The sequence below is a fragment of the Blennius ocellaris genome (assembly GCF_963422515.1).
Source record: "Blennius ocellaris genome assembly, chromosome: 6".
Lineage (NCBI taxonomy): Eukaryota > Metazoa > Chordata > Actinopteri > Blenniiformes > Blenniidae > Blennius > Blennius ocellaris.
In genome coordinates, this window is record NC_137655.1 from 14,224,019 (window position 1) to 14,239,492 (window position 15,474).

Below are 15,474 nucleotides of genomic sequence, written 5' to 3' on the forward strand. Positions count from 1 at the left end.
ATTGTGTGTGCGTGACATGTCCCACATCTGACTTCACCTGTTTCTTTTTGCGTTCCTTTCAAAGTCACAACACCAAGGAAACTTTCGCCTTGTTTGGAGTCTGATCAAGATGAGACGGAGCACAGAGTACAGATGTGGCACCGTTGTCTCACTGTTTATCAATGCCCATATCTCTTAAACAATGCGTGGACAGTGGAAAAGCACTCCGATGGACTGTGATCAAAGCATAAACAGTTAGACGTCGTCCTGGTGTTGTCTTGTCGCCTTCCACTTACTGCTACTCCAGAACAATTACAATCACTGATTGTGTCAAGTTTTTTTTTTTTTTTTCTAATTACTGTCTTCCAGAAATTCTAATGGTTTTTATCTTCAGTTTATAATTGAACAAGATGTCAAATCATCACTTGTAATATAATTGCCTTTATTGAAGTGTGGACCTTTACGAGAGTAATGTGTTCTTCTGCTCATTGGCTGCTGTAGTGTAGTCACACCAAGTTACTTCCTGATACTGTTACTTCTTTATTATTATTATTATTACTAAAATAATCAGATAAAAAAACATTGCTCTCTACACAAATAATCATCAAAACAAACTATAAAAGGTGCTGCAATGAAACAGAAGTGAAACAGTGGTTTTCAAATCACATAAAACATATCCAGCATGATTATCTATCCAGTCATTATTTCATAACGCTTTATCCAAAGTGGGGCATTGGGGGCTGGAGCTGAAATGCAGGGGACACATTGTTGTTCAGAAATGTGTTGTATGGACGAACTGATGGCATTTCCCTGTCTTCTGTCTTTTATTGTCCACCACGCAGCCATTGGGGGGGGGGGGGGGTCGCTCAGGAAGATGCTGGGTTCAGAGCGCGGTGTTGTGGAAGAATGGCTCTCAGAATTCAAGGTAAGGGCTCTCTTTTTTTCAGTCTTTCTGTCATGAGTCATGGTGATAAAATGTAGCCCTTGAGGCATTTTATTTTTCCAGAGGAACCACACGTAATGGGTGCAGCAATTGTGATAAAGGAGAGCACCAAGTGTACAAGTGCGTGTCTCGAACACTTCTGTCCTTTTGTTAATTGTAATTAAATTCAGCGTATGCAAGCAAGAATCGTTGCCAGGTTGAAGCGATTACAAACTGGATTGAGCCGTACTTTGTCAGAATAAATTCTGCTTTTATCAGCGTGAGCTCTTTGTTGCGCGCACCGGAGCGTTTTGTGTTCTTCTATCTGATTAGCTGGCACACATTGATTTAATCTGGGACATGTTTCACTCTCATTGTCTTCAGACTGTCCGTCATGCTTTAGTCAAACTGCTAACAGGCTTTACATCCAGAGACCGTCACTCACGTTAGAGGAATTACATCTGCAGAACCAGAGAAAGTTTTAATACTTGTAATAGCTGCTAAAGCTAACCAAAAGAAACGCACTTAAATTCACCCCTACGGGTAATTTCGAGTTGCCGTTGAACTTCTAATGCACAATTTTGAATCGCCGTTGCCTGGAGAAAACTCGTGTACGGCTTAGGAAGAAAAACGCTCCTGAGCCCAACTCATCAGAACTGCGCCGCTACAAGACGAGGGTGCTATCCACTTTGCTTCAGCTCAATTACATTTTTACATACAAGGCCAGTTTTTCCTTTTGCATCTTTTCAGCCTCGTTTTCTCACGGAAACCGAGATAAATGCTGACATTATTTGTAAACTGCAAAAAAAAAAAAAAAATGTTTTAGCAGAAAAATGTTCCCTGATTTGAATCGCGTGTGGACTGGAAAGCTCACAAGAAGTAAAAGACGATTGTGTGAATTGACGTCTGACCGTCTTTCATGTGTGTGCGACGTGACGCAGGAGGTGGAATGTAATTGCTTTCTGTGAGGCAGTGTACAAAGTCCACCAGTTAAAAAGAAGACAACCATAAACGGTCACCTTGCTGTTTAGATTTCTGCGCTGACGGGCGAATTGACCATGCTTGTCAAACACGCAAATTGGTGGGGTGCGCAATAAAAGCACAACGTTTCCAAAGACGTACGGGAGCTAATGCGATGAATAGTGAGGAAAGATGGGTTGGTCTGAGTCACGGTAGCGATCAGGCACATTGTGTTCTGTCCTCGAAATGACCATCTTACCATGCTGAGAGGCGATCCACGCCTTCTGTCATCTGCAAACCGCACACAGTCCTGACCATGTGAAGGATTTCACTGCAGGATGTTCTGAGCCTGTCAGACATCATTACTCTGCTGTGTTCTTTCCCTTAAAACTGTTATTTTATTTACGAAAATCATCTCGACATGGGTGCTTTCAATCGAACAGACACATTGATTTGTCGCCGCGCCGTCCGTCATTTTTGTTCATCGCAATTAGAAAAAGCATTGGTCTAAATAAATGGAGAGATTGTGGCTAAATTTCAGAAAGAGGTGGTATTAACTGTCTACAGGGATCACCCTCACTCCCAATGGTCTGGCAGACTGCATGTGTGAACCACAAGCTGGTTGTTCTACCGTCATAGTGGTAAATACAACGTCACTGCTGCCATTCATTCTTAAAGTAATAAATCACCATACAGTATGTGCATGTAGCCTCGCAGTGGAAACTTGCTGATAAGGCAGCTGTGTGAACGGAGCATGTTTGAAAGCAGCTGTTCGCGAGCGCCTCGGCGACAGAGGGTGCAGAAGTCTGTGTTCACAGTTACAACAGTTAATGAGCTGAGGGCAAGAGTTTTGTTTTTAATTAAAAATGAAGCCTTCCTTACAAATTTTCTTTTTCATTTCAACTCTATAATTTCTAGTCACATTTAAATTGAAGCATTTCAATCTTTTGGACCACCAGGTTGAGTTTATTCTCACTGATGTGAAAAAAAAAAAAAAAAAATGATTAAGCAGGTGACACAAACATAATGAGCTCTGAACCAATAGGTTGTGATCTGTTCTGCCCCATCTTGATATCAGGATCTATCTGTGGTGACTAATCGTCAGAGCTCACTGAGCCCCTTGAGGAAAGATTCAATGGCTCCTGTGAAGTGTGAAAAATTGGGTGCCACCTCCCATCAATCCTTTGTTTGTCCTTGCTCCAGTCCTTACCAGAAACTCACATCCCCAGCTACGCTGGCAGCCTTTATCTGAAGAAGTCCCTGGTGCCGGCGCTCTACAGAGTCATCCAGGACCCCAGCAACGAGGTTGACACACGCTCAGACACTCTCACACACAGCATGTTTGTTCCTCGTATTTCCTGGGCTCGTAACAACTTGACGAAGCCTTTAACCGTGTTCTCACCCAGAAAACATCCATCCAAACACGTCCTTGTCCAAACTGAAACACTAATCATTTCCTCGTTTAATTTTTTTGTTAGTGGTCAGTCAGATTGAGGGAATGCACACTCAAGGAAATGTCCTGCTAGTGAGTCACATGATTTGTCTCCCTTGGCTGTGTGCAGAAAACCTGACACACAGCTGTCTACAGGATGCACACACACACACAAAAGCACAAAACCATGCTCTGTTGTCGCCCTCAAGTATCGACAGGAACAGTGATCGTTTCAGCCACGCGACCCATGAGATGGTATTTAGCGGTGGGGTTTTTTTTGCACGCACGCACACAGAGCTTTGACCAACGACAACATCTGTTACCCGCACTGGAAAAGGTGCACGCTCAGTGAGACCACAATACAAAGACAGCATTTCTTTCAATACACAGATGTGTCTCGTACCAGTATGGGAACAGTGTTTTTAATGTCACAATTCTCAAGCAGAGGCTCACGGCACTCGATGAAACAGGACATTAATTTAACTCTAATGATACAATTGGTGCCTCCACTTCACACACCTGCACTCCCCATCTATTTCACGGTCGAATATAGGTGTCAAGCAATCAGGGATCTAAATTCCATTAGTGCTGTCAGTCTAATTGCACAATCCTATTTAATGATGAGACAACTGATACAGGATGGGTGTTGTGTATGTGTGTATATATATGTGTGTGTGTGTGTGTGATAGAGGAGGTGAGAGAGCCATCGCTGTGTGCGTTTGTGTGTGATTATTTGCCAATGACGTGGTGGACAGATGCCTTGCCAAGTTCATTAATGAGTTCCCAGTTTGCCCTGGCACTGCACGGACACACAAACGCAGGAACACCTACACGCTGGAGTTGTGTGGGTGCCCACGTCACTGACCCCTCAACACGTTGGCTCGGCTGACTCCCCTTGAACCTACATCTGTCCTGACTTGCAATTCAGTGAATTATCCCTTCTGCTCCCAGGCACCTCCCACTATCGACTGGCAATGAAACTTTCCCTCCATCTGTCCATCCAGTTATGTCACAGTCGAGATGAATGATGTGGCGGCCTCGTCATATATCACGCTGTCATTCGAGATGACGAACCAAATCTGTGGTTTTGTTTTTCAATCATCGTCGACATATATTCACATTGAATGTATTTATTTGTTTGAATAAGCCAACGGGAAAGAGAAGAGACTTCTCATCTGCAACACACACGTGACAAATCTAACGATAACTGTGTAGCTTATAGAATGACAATTATTTGATTTGTGTATTACATAAAGTGCCTTTCAGATGATGTTCAGATTCATTCGAAGAATGAAGCAACTGCTGTAATGAACCATTTCGGTGTCTTGACACGATACTGCATTTCTGTCTATCATCTAGCTGCTGGAGCCTGTGTGCCACCAACTGTTCGAGCTGTACCGGAGCTCCGAAGACCGCCTCAGACGCTTCACCCTGCAGTTCCTGCCTGAGCTGGTGTGGGTATATCTCCGCATCACTGCCAGCAGAGATCGCCAGAGCAATGGCTGCATTGAGGCCCTCCTCCTGGGCATCTACAATCTGGTGGGTGTATAGCTGACCCTGTGATTTCACTGTGGACAACATGTTCTCTAAAAGTTACTGTTGCCACAAGAAGACAGTACTTTGCAAATCAGTCTTCCCAAACGCCCTGAAGATCCGACTCTAGCTTTTTGGCAGTCTTGTTCTTATATTATGTGAATTGTGAGTGAAAGTTGGTGTCAGTCAAACACTGGAGATACACTGACTTTAGCAATTATTTTCATAACATTCCCCTTCACATTGTTTTGTAACTGTGCATTTATTCCCCTTTTAGATCTAAGACAGTATTTCTGTTTCAAGCAGCTGGGATTACATGTTTTATAACCATAAAATTATGTATGAACACATTTCCTTTTCATGTTATTGTGACGAATAAAACTGTAATGTAAATTACAGGATCTTTCAGACCTCATAATCTGGAGTGAGGTTGTCCGCCTGTTGACTTCACAGCCGACCTTTTGGGAATACCCCAGTTAATGGTTAGACCTGAGATACTGTAGATTGCATCACCAGGACAAACCCCTGGGAAAATAGGCTAAGAGCTTGAGATATCAATAGAAACAGCTCCATGTCAGCCAGCACAGTTAAGAGTTTATCCATGCATAATTTATTCCTCCGTGTCTACACCCCCCCGTCTCACACACACATGTGCACATGCACACTGGATGTGTTCCCAGACCTCTTGCTATTGACGACTAAAGCCTGATAAGCAGCTATGCTCTCAACAGAACCATCAGATACTCAGAGATGTACTGTTATCCAGTGAAGAGCAGAAGAAGGTCTGACCTAATGATAAGCTCAAGGAGAAGAATAAAAAAAAAGAACACAAAACAGATAAAACCTGTTTTTGTCCCATATTCCAAAACCTGGATTAATATGGATCTCCGATCGGAGGGACACAGGTACTTTATTTAGCTCATGTAGAGAAAACAATTGCAGAGATGAAACAAAAATGTTCCACACCCAGAGAAAATTACCATTATTATGAAACATGGTTAATGTGATTAACTATGTTTTTCTTGCTCGTATGTGATACGAGATGCGTTTTGATAACTGTGACCCATCACTTGATTCCTCATCAGTTGCACATAATGTTTTCAATCAGGTAAAAAAAAAAAAAAAGCGAACAAAACAGCCATATATCACCATGAATGGGCTTTATCGTTTTATTTGTGACTGCTGGAGATGATCAGGCGGTACTTTATGAAATGAAGAAATTATATCGTTCTCTAGTTTGCATTAATCTTTGTGCCACAGTGTTGAAATTGGAATTGAGTGTGGAGTCTGCTGCCAGTGGTGTTTAATCTGGCACAGTCAATATGATGAAACAGAAGATTGGTCATACAGCAGATCATCAACGTGAGCGCCAGAGGCTTGTGTAGGACTTCTTCATCACACCCAGTCCTCTGGAAAGAGAGGAACTGTGAGAACTAAACCAAAAATGTATAAGAAATGAGTCGCAGGATGTTGGTAAAATGCACCACTGCATTCCCGCATGACACAGTTTGTCTTTGGTTCTTGCAGGAGATTGTTGACAAAGATGGCAACAGCAAGCTCCTCTCCTTCACAATCCCTTCTCTGTCGAAACCATCAATATACCACGAGGTAGGACCCATTGTTCCTGTTTGTTGATGCTGTTCTGTGTCGTTAACCACGCGACTTCTTTGGATCGCAATGTCTGTTTTCTTCGTATCGTGACACACATTGACTTGAGCATGTTCTCGTTTTTCTGTGATAAAGTGTCGGAGGCACCCTTGTCAGGGTTTGATCTAACAAACAGCACAACGTTATTAAGATAAGATAAGCCTTTATAGCATGGACGTTATATGATGTTCTAATGTGTTGCAACCGTTTTCAAAAGAAAAACAGCCGCTTTGTGTCAAAATGAAACCAGCGCTGACGCAGAGACCGGGGAGCTTCTGCTGATCTGTGAAGAGGATATTTGTCAGCAAGTTATGTGGACCGTTTGAGGGTGGGAAAGGGAAGAGTGCAGCGCTTCTCTGGAGACTCCACCCGTGTCGGCAGTAAAATTTGCTAAATGCCAATGCATCATAGTCTCGGACTTCTTTCAAAAAATCGGCTTAATGGATCAGTTCCAGTGTGAAAAATGATGTAAATGGCCATTTGGATGATGACTCCTGGTCTCACCAGCACAATTCGAGTTTTATTGTTAGCAACCTCATCCCAAGAGCTGAGCGATTTCCGTGTTATACTTTGTGTGTTAAGACTCTGCCAAAGCAAAGTCTCCAAATCTTTGTTATATTCTACTTAAAGCATTTTTCTAAAAACTTGTCAGTGCTCATGTTTTTTTCCCCCAAATTTAGTCTAACCTTAGTTTCTATAATGCTCCGTTTGCTCACGCTGGCCCAACACCTGACCTGACTGCTGAAACACAACATTGACTGTTTTGTTGGCATGGAATTCATCGCCAAAGTATTTTACAGGACACACCGATCTCAGACCATCCTCTCAAGGCCAGATTTTGCCCTCCCCGCTTATCTTTTTTTTTTTTTTTTGATCTCGAAAGTATAGAGCGATTTGATGTATCTGCATGACTCCTTCGTGTATCTGTGTGTTGAAGAACCCACAGTGTGTGGCCTGTGCTGAGGGCGATTTATCGCTCTAATTACAAGCTTGAGAGGGTCCACACTTCATGCCGGGAGAGTGAGGAAAGCATGGAGGCAGGAGGGGCGAGTGTGCGAGCGCGTGTTTCACAACAAACTTCTTCAACTGTAGTATGGCTCGACGCATCACGTGGCTTTATCCCCAGGCCTCCAAGCATTAACATACACTCCAGTCTCTCGCTCTCTTTTGAATTAATCCATCTGCTCCTCCTCGCTCCTCTTCCTGCTCGGCGTCAGAGAAAACACCAAGGATTTTTCTCCGCACGTCATTGAAATAATTTGGCTGCACATGTTCTCGTGTGGCTGTGATTTCAGGTTCAGAAGATCTTAGATTGCCTTGTTTGTTGCCATATTCATGGCTGGGGAGGAGGTCCGTTGCTGTGATTCCAGCAATTTGTAGAAAGCTCAAACTTGATTTTTGTTTTTTTTTCCAAGTTGAGAGCAGTAGGTTGGATTTTTTGTTTTTTCTCAAAGAAGCTGTGGAGTTCAGATATTAAGCCACCCAATGCTTGATGCATATTGTTAAGTAATTGACATCGTAACCAGATAATAGTCTGAACAAGGACTCTGCTCCAAGACGAAACATATTTCAATAAGACCAATAGACATTAATCCATCTATTTATTTTAATCCTCATCCATCATCTTTGATGCGTGCATCCCCAGGAAGAACATGCAGACTTTACAAAGAAAAGCCTGGGCTCAGACTCTCCTCAGAGAGGGTGGGAGATGGATAGAGAAAGAAGTAGCTCAGCAATATTTCCAGTGTGTTCAGCATTTACAAGGCCAAAGACGAGGACTTGGCATCAGGTGCCACCGCGTTATGATTTCACTCTTCTAAACTTTAAAATACAATTATACCAGTTGCACATGTGAGGACAATAAAAGCACACGTTTGTTAATCATGCTCATTCACACCTGCCAGCATCACACTAATCTCACTTGCCAGTCTACCGATGTGTCGTCATGGTGAGCGAACATGTAATTAACTGTCTTTTTCTCCCTAGCCTTCTAGCCTGGGGTCCATGGCTCTGACAGAGGGAGCGCTGTGTCAACATGACCTGATCCGTGTGGTGTACAGCGGCGTCCATCCTCAAAGAGAGACCTTTACTGCCCAGAACAGGTACCACTCTGACTTCAAACACTGTTTCCATGCAAGAAGTCATTTACTGCAAATGATTGCATCAATTTATTGAATTTGTGTTGAGCATTTCTTTCATTTTGGGGCGGAAAATTGTTGACCTTTTGTAAATCCTTGTGACATCACCGACCTTTGACCTTATGGGTGCTGTCAATTCCTGCTATTGAATTATTATGACAAAATTGTTTCTTTTAGTTCTCATTGCGTCTTTACCTAATAAATGGGATTTGTTCTTTGTCCTCTGGCTGTACTCGGCAGCCCTGAAAGCTTTTTTGGCTCTACCTTTTTTTTTTTCTGCTGCTGTGAATGAATGATAATCTCAGCATAGTAATGAATCAGCAAAGAGATCCTATCCCAAAATGCTTCTCTGCTCCACTAAAATCGGCACACATGCTTGTGTGTTTGCAGTGCCATGCACACACAAACACACACACACACACACACACACACACACACACACACACACACACACACACACACACACACACACACACACACACAAATCTGATCTATCAGAGCTGATGATGCGAGGGCAGCACTGATACCACTGGTCATCTGGTGTGTCGGCTGCAGCAGTGTGATCCCTCGCAACTGAGAACATAAACATAGGGCATCATAAATATATTGAATGGATTTTAGCGGGGCCAGGCCTCCAAGCTTATCTGGAAATCCATTTGTGTGGCTTTGCCTGAGATAGTGTTTATGAGAGGAAAGCTCAAAGCTCCTGAGAGGTGTCGGCTCACGACCACTGATGAAATACAGCCGGGCCATTTATCCCCCCCCCCCCCCCCATGCACACAGTCAATTACAGCCTTTACACTCAAGGTCCTTTTCCTGGTTGTTTTCCATCAACACACACAGACACATACACACCAAAACAGACCCACAAAGTTAAGACAAGCACATTCTCATTTTGACATTTGTATTTGCACTCAAAACCATTCAGATCGTTCTCATTTCATTACGACTTTCCTTTATATCAGCCAGGACTTTTCAACAACATCAGATCTCTCTCAAACTTTGTGACCTCTCTCTCAAAAAAAAAAAGAGAGCTGTTACAGTTAACAGAAGGTCAGACTCGCCCTCTCACACACACTCGCATCGCACCAGTGTGTTGTGCATGGTGCCACGTCAAGCGTGTAATTTAAGTGACACCCTCGCATGTCACTGCCAGCACATATTTTCAATAAATTAGCGTCAAGTGCTGTAGCCAAAACCTGACAACATATCGTCAAAGTATGCAGTCAGCTGTCAGTTCCAGTTGTTTTGAATTTTAAGTGTCACACTTTTTGCATCCCCGAGGGAGCTGGTGATTGCCGCAGTGTATTTTACTTTATCTACAGACAGTGCACTGGCTGACTATGAACAATGTTGCTTAGGCAAGCGGTTTGCTCTGCAGACTATTTAACAGCTCATAGGTTTGATGAAGTGCTTGAGCAACTCTGCATAATTGCCCTCAGTGAAGTTGTCATATTGGTTACAATACTTTGCAAAGTAATACGAACAAGCCGCGAATGGATTGATGTTACCTAAAATGTGTGGTCCCCTAACTTTTCCTTCTTCACTTTCCTAATAGATTTGCAGTTTTGTGCTTGTTACTGACTTTTGTTTGTGTGTTTGTGTTTACAGGTTCGAGGTGTTGTGTTTCCTCATGCTGTGCTACAACTCTGCTGTGGTCTACATGCCGCTTTCTTCCTATCAGTCAGTCTGCAGGATGAGCTCACGGTGTGTACATCACGTCTCTTCTCTTCACCGACGCCGTCCATTCTTTAGCCCGGGGTTAGCGCAACGTCGAGTCTCAAGGGGCATTCTGAGTTTCTAAGTATAGTGGAATGCGGAATGAGATTTTGTAAAATAGCACGTTGTTCTGAATATAGATGACGACCGTCGTTCGCACGGCTCGTATTTGAGACGAGGCAACATTTTATTTTAGAAAATGAACACATTATACTGGAACGCCAGGTGTACGCAGGGTACAGTTCCCACTGTCTCCAGCCTATTCTTTGCACAGATCTCCTGCTTTTGCTGGATTTGCTCCAGCTATCTTTGCTCCTCTTTGCTCTTTCTGCAGCGCGGCGTCATTCCTCAGTTTTCACTCCGTGGGCGGATTTGATCAGTAAAATTGTTTCAAGGGGATTTCGCCCATTGAAAATTTGACCATGGAGTACCTGTTTGTAATTCTAAGGCGGCTCATTGTTTGCAAGACAAAGACGGGGGATCAAAGTGGAATTCACAATAAGAGGCTAGGAGGTGGGGCTGCTGCTGGTGATTGTTTCACCGCAGCATGCGGACGTTTCAGGATATGAATTACACTGTGTGAGAGCACACAGGCAGACAGCGCCTGGAGCAGGTTCAGCACAGTCTGATGGCAAACAGTGGCTGCAAAGAAAGATAATGCTCACTGTTTGAGTTCAGCTTCACACCCTGTCGTCTCACCTTGGCTGACCTTCATGAGCGAAGAGAATTCTGCTTCTTTATCAGTTGATACGTTGATTCTGTTTAGTGTCGTAGCGGATGTTCTCCTTAATATTTCTGCCCTTTCCACACATCTGACCTGTTGTCTTTTTGTCAGCATTTCATTCAAAGAATTTCTGAGATCTTGACCTCCTTCACCTCCTCCCACCGCAGGTTGTGTGTCTGCGGTTTCCCCCGGCAACAGCAGAAGCTTTGGAGGGAACCATGTAACCGCGTGCTGCTGGACCCCGAGTTCATGGTGCAGATGCTGACTGCTGTTTATCATGCCATGTACGTATCTTGAACTATTTTATACATTTTAATTTGATTGCTGTAGATTAAAAAAAAATTACTGTTTTTGTTTCCATTCTATGAAGTCCTGGGTATATTGACATGCTTTCAAATATCATGAATGATCCTGCACTTCCATATACGTATTTAATAGAAGGGCAAATGCAAAGTCCTGCCAAGAATATAAGATTTAAAGTAGCAAAAGCTTCTTTTTTTTTTTGCGTTAGGATAATCCTGTCAATCATGCATTGACCCATCATCTGTTACACTTATTTAGTGAACAGTTACTCCCATTAGCAGCAGTTACAGATAAGGAGCAGCATGAAATAAATATTTACTTAGTCTGATCTTCCGGTTTTTTTGTTTCTGCAAGGTAAATGTTTTAAATTTTTTTCCCCAGCTTGTCTCTTGTCTGTCTGTCGTTCGGTGCTGAGAAAGTCGTCTGCAGCTGGTTGTTACAGCCACATAGTTGTTTAACAGAGCTAGAAATTCCAGGGCTATGAAGCACTTGTATCTCTACTCTGACTGTTATGAAAGAACTTGTGAGTTTGACAAATTAAAGAGAGTTAGTTTCCTCTAAAGCAGCACAAAGCTCATGGGAGCTGCGCATTCAGGTGATTATTAGCCGATTATAGCTGCTTTAAGTCGCTTTCAGTCTTGTAATTCCTTATCGCAGATGTGTAGTAAATAAATGGATCTTGGGGAACAAAGGAGATAATTAGGAAGATAACCTGCGCACACATTTTATAATCCACACATTTGTTTTTTTAGTAAGTTACACAACACAGTGTCTGTTAGTTCCTCCGTTTGCCACTGTGGGACATCACTAATGAGAGCGGCTCTGATTCTGGTTTTGCTGTGATCCACTGCAGAAACTCTCGCGGCATATGCCAGCACCAAGCGCAGAAGCTCCCGCTGCGCAGACTGATTACATCAGCAGTGTATTGTGGGAGCAGGTGATTTCATCCTCTGTGGGGACAGTCATTGCAAAGCTGATTATAGCTCCCGGATGACGGCCCGGTCCTTAGCCACAGATCCACTGATACAGTAGTGATCAGAATCAGCAACCTGAAAAGGTGATGGGATAAAATGGGCTTTGCGTTCTGCTTCGTCGCCCCCTGCAGGGCAGACGGCAGAAATCAGGAGGTCTGAGCAATCACCGACTCCGAAAAAGAATAATGGCCCTTTTAGCAGTCACATAGGTCACTGCCAACTCAAACTCCCACATTTACCCTTGGCCCTGGCATGCGCACATGAAGGGCAGATAAACATGAGTCCACACAGGCGGTGAAGGACCTTGGCACACGCTGAGGACACTCTGGGATTTAGGTTAATATGCCCACTAATGCTCCTGCACTGTAATACCACATGAGCTGAGAGAGAGGAAAGAGGTGCACGGCGATCAGATCAAATATTTTTTTCCCCCGTCAGGCAGGTTTGAAATGTATTCTGGAGCATTTTTCCAGGCCTCACATCAGAGAGCCTGTTTTCACCTGCCTATTCATCCCGATCGTTTGATCTGGAGTCCAAAGAGGACCCCAGTGTTTATCCCCAGCTGTGTGCTGGTTATATCCGCAGGATGCGATCAACGAGTCGTATCAGCCACTTCTTTTCACTGCCTGTGCAGTTTTTGCAATTTATAAAATCTATAGTGGTTTTATTTACTGGTGCTTATCTATTTCAGTTCTCTTGATTAGATATAAAAACTAGGCATTGTATTCCTCTAAAATGCTCTCTGTCATCTTTCCACGAAAAGAAAACATGCTTCAGTCAGAGCTGCAGCTCTTAAGATCTTTTTTTTTTTTTTTAAGTTAATCTACGTACTCTTTTGTCATCTACTGATTTCCTGCTTCATGGTTCAATCTAAAGGCAGTTTTGATTTCCCATAATAATTTTGCTTCATTTTCTTGTTATGAGCCCAGTTCCAAAATGGCTCTGTGCATTATGTACATGAAAGAGATTTGAGCTCCGTTAAAGGTTGATGATACAATCATCTCTGAAAGTAAAAGTCTCTGTTCACCGGTTATGTAACAGTTTCTAGACTTCTGAAAAGTGAATCGACCAATGGCTTCAGTTTTTCCACTCTTCACCTGTCCAGTCTGAATTCTAACTTCTCGGCAAGTTTCTTTATCAGCGTTTTATCATCGATTTATTTATTTTTTCACTCTTTTCTCATGAAAGAGAGAACTGCCTCTCTAATGTGCTCCCATTATACTCACTTATTCTACGGGTGTTAGGAATGTGTGTGAATATAAGCACAACGTGCTTACGGACGTAATCCAGTTGTTGAACAGTGAAACTACACATAGAAAGCTTAAAGCGTACCACAGCAGGTGGTCAACAATCTCAGACACCACATATGTTCACATATTTTTTTTTGTGCGCTTGCACACACTTTAAATTGTATTCATAAGACAAAAATCTGAACCTTTTCTATGCACTGAACACAAATTAGGGACTCTTGAAAGGCACTTTTTTACTCTTTACGCACCCAGAATCTTTAAAGGAGGCTTAGACTTCAACTTTTTAACCGACACCTGGATTTGTTTTCATGCTTGGCCTCTTTGAAAGACATTGGGACTCTTTTAAATGAATGCCAGTCCAGTCAGATCAGACCTGAATTCTTGACAGACACTTTAAAGTAGACCGAGATTATTTAACATTCGAATAAACTTATTAAAACTGACTTCATACTCTTTATACATCAACCTGAATTCTTCAAACATAAAAAAAAAAAAGAAAAGAAAAAGTGAATGAATCTTTCAAATGTTTTTGTTGTAACAGCAAAACAGAATTTGCTTTTGCAAATGGCATATTAAATGGTGAATACTGTAGTGTGAGAGAGAATGTTATAATCCCGCAGGGATGGATGGCAAAGTTAATCTCCCCTTCCTCGCTGTAGGCATCACTAAATAACTAATAATAGTTCAGGGGGATGTGAGTCAGACATCAAGGCGTCTTGCCAGACGCTCCCTGTTTACTCGGATAAGCGCACTACGTGAGGCTGTGACGTGCCAGTGTGGGGGCTCACGTGCTTTGTGTTTTGATATGCAGATACAATGGAGAGTGGGAGATGGGCCGAGATGCTCTGGAGGACATCGTGTACAGAGCCCAGCTGGAGCTTTACTCCCAGCCTCTCCTGGTAAGACCTGCAGCATTTGGGGGGGGGGGGGGCAAGCCACACGCAGTGACGACGCTTTAAATCTGTAATTCATCTGTGGTCTTAGTGACTAGAATGAGTTGATTCATCTGCATCTGTCTGTGTGTCAACTTCAGCTGGGGAACGCAATGAAGAACTCGCTGCCAGAGAGCGCCCCCGACGAGCCGCGGGGGCGCAAGGTGCTCCAGGTGGAGGTGACGCCCACCATCAGTCGTATATCCATCTCGGCCATCACCACCGCTTCCATACGACGCCACCGCTGGAAGAGAGAGGGTACGGACAAAGAGTTGCGAGGAGAGGAATCTGTAGAGTGCAGCGAGGCAGCGGTCAGCACAGGAGAGATTTTAATAAATGTGACAGATTAGAGCACAATACTTTTTTTTTTTTCTTTCTTTTAAATCAACGTCATGGTTTATTCATCACCTCAGGGTAGGCTAGATAAGAAGGTTATCCACTGAAGGGACCATTTAAAACTATGATTTAAGATTCAACCTTACGAGTTTTTACTTCTTGTTTTTTTTCCTTCTTCGATCTATATAAGCTCTCAAGAAGAAACTCTTGGGTGAGAAAATAACTTCTCTGGTGTTTGTTCTCAGCAGTGACGAGGAAACCCGTTTTCTGTGTGTACCAGTTACACCATTAGCATCATCTAAATGGTGTTTCCTCCCAGTAACTGTATGTTGGTGTGCATCACCGAGTCCCTGTGTTTGCAGTGCTTTTGCCACTCACGGCTCTTGTTTCTCCTCGTCTTGTCCGTTAGTCTGTTATTACTGTGAGTGGCGTGCTTCGTATCGCCAGTTAGAACTGAAGCCTCGTGGTTGACGGGGAACTCGCAAACAAAATGGTGCCCGTAGATTCTGACTCCATTTAACCTGGTTAGATGGGACGGTTAATGGCGCGGTTTTGAAATGTCTCCACGTGAATTTACCGACGAATGTCGGGCCTGCTGTGCCCATGGTGAGGCCCGCACTGATTG

At 43.2% G+C, this 15,474-nt stretch overlaps 1 protein-coding gene across 2 annotated transcripts in view; it reads left to right on the forward strand.

Annotated features, from left to right (window-relative positions):
• Window positions 1–784: 784 nt before the first annotated feature.
• LOC308131621 (hyccin 2) overlaps window positions 785–15,474 on the forward strand; it is a 19,189-nt gene continuing 4,499 nt past the window's right edge. For both annotated transcript variants that reach the window (XM_080498408.1, XM_080498409.1), the window contains exons 1-9: window positions 785–904; window positions 3,065–3,166; window positions 4,653–4,832; window positions 6,354–6,434; window positions 8,460–8,575; window positions 10,223–10,318; window positions 11,222–11,338; window positions 14,393–14,480; window positions 14,615–14,771. In XM_080498408.1, coding sequence (XP_080354534.1) covers window positions 854–904; window positions 3,065–3,166; window positions 4,653–4,832; window positions 6,354–6,434; window positions 8,460–8,575; window positions 10,223–10,318; window positions 11,222–11,338; window positions 14,393–14,480; window positions 14,615–14,771 — 988 coding nt within the window. In that variant the 5' untranslated portion in view covers window positions 785–853. The remainder of the gene's footprint in view (window positions 905–3,064; window positions 3,167–4,652; window positions 4,833–6,353; window positions 6,435–8,459; window positions 8,576–10,222; window positions 10,319–11,221; window positions 11,339–14,392; window positions 14,481–14,614; window positions 14,772–15,474) is intronic.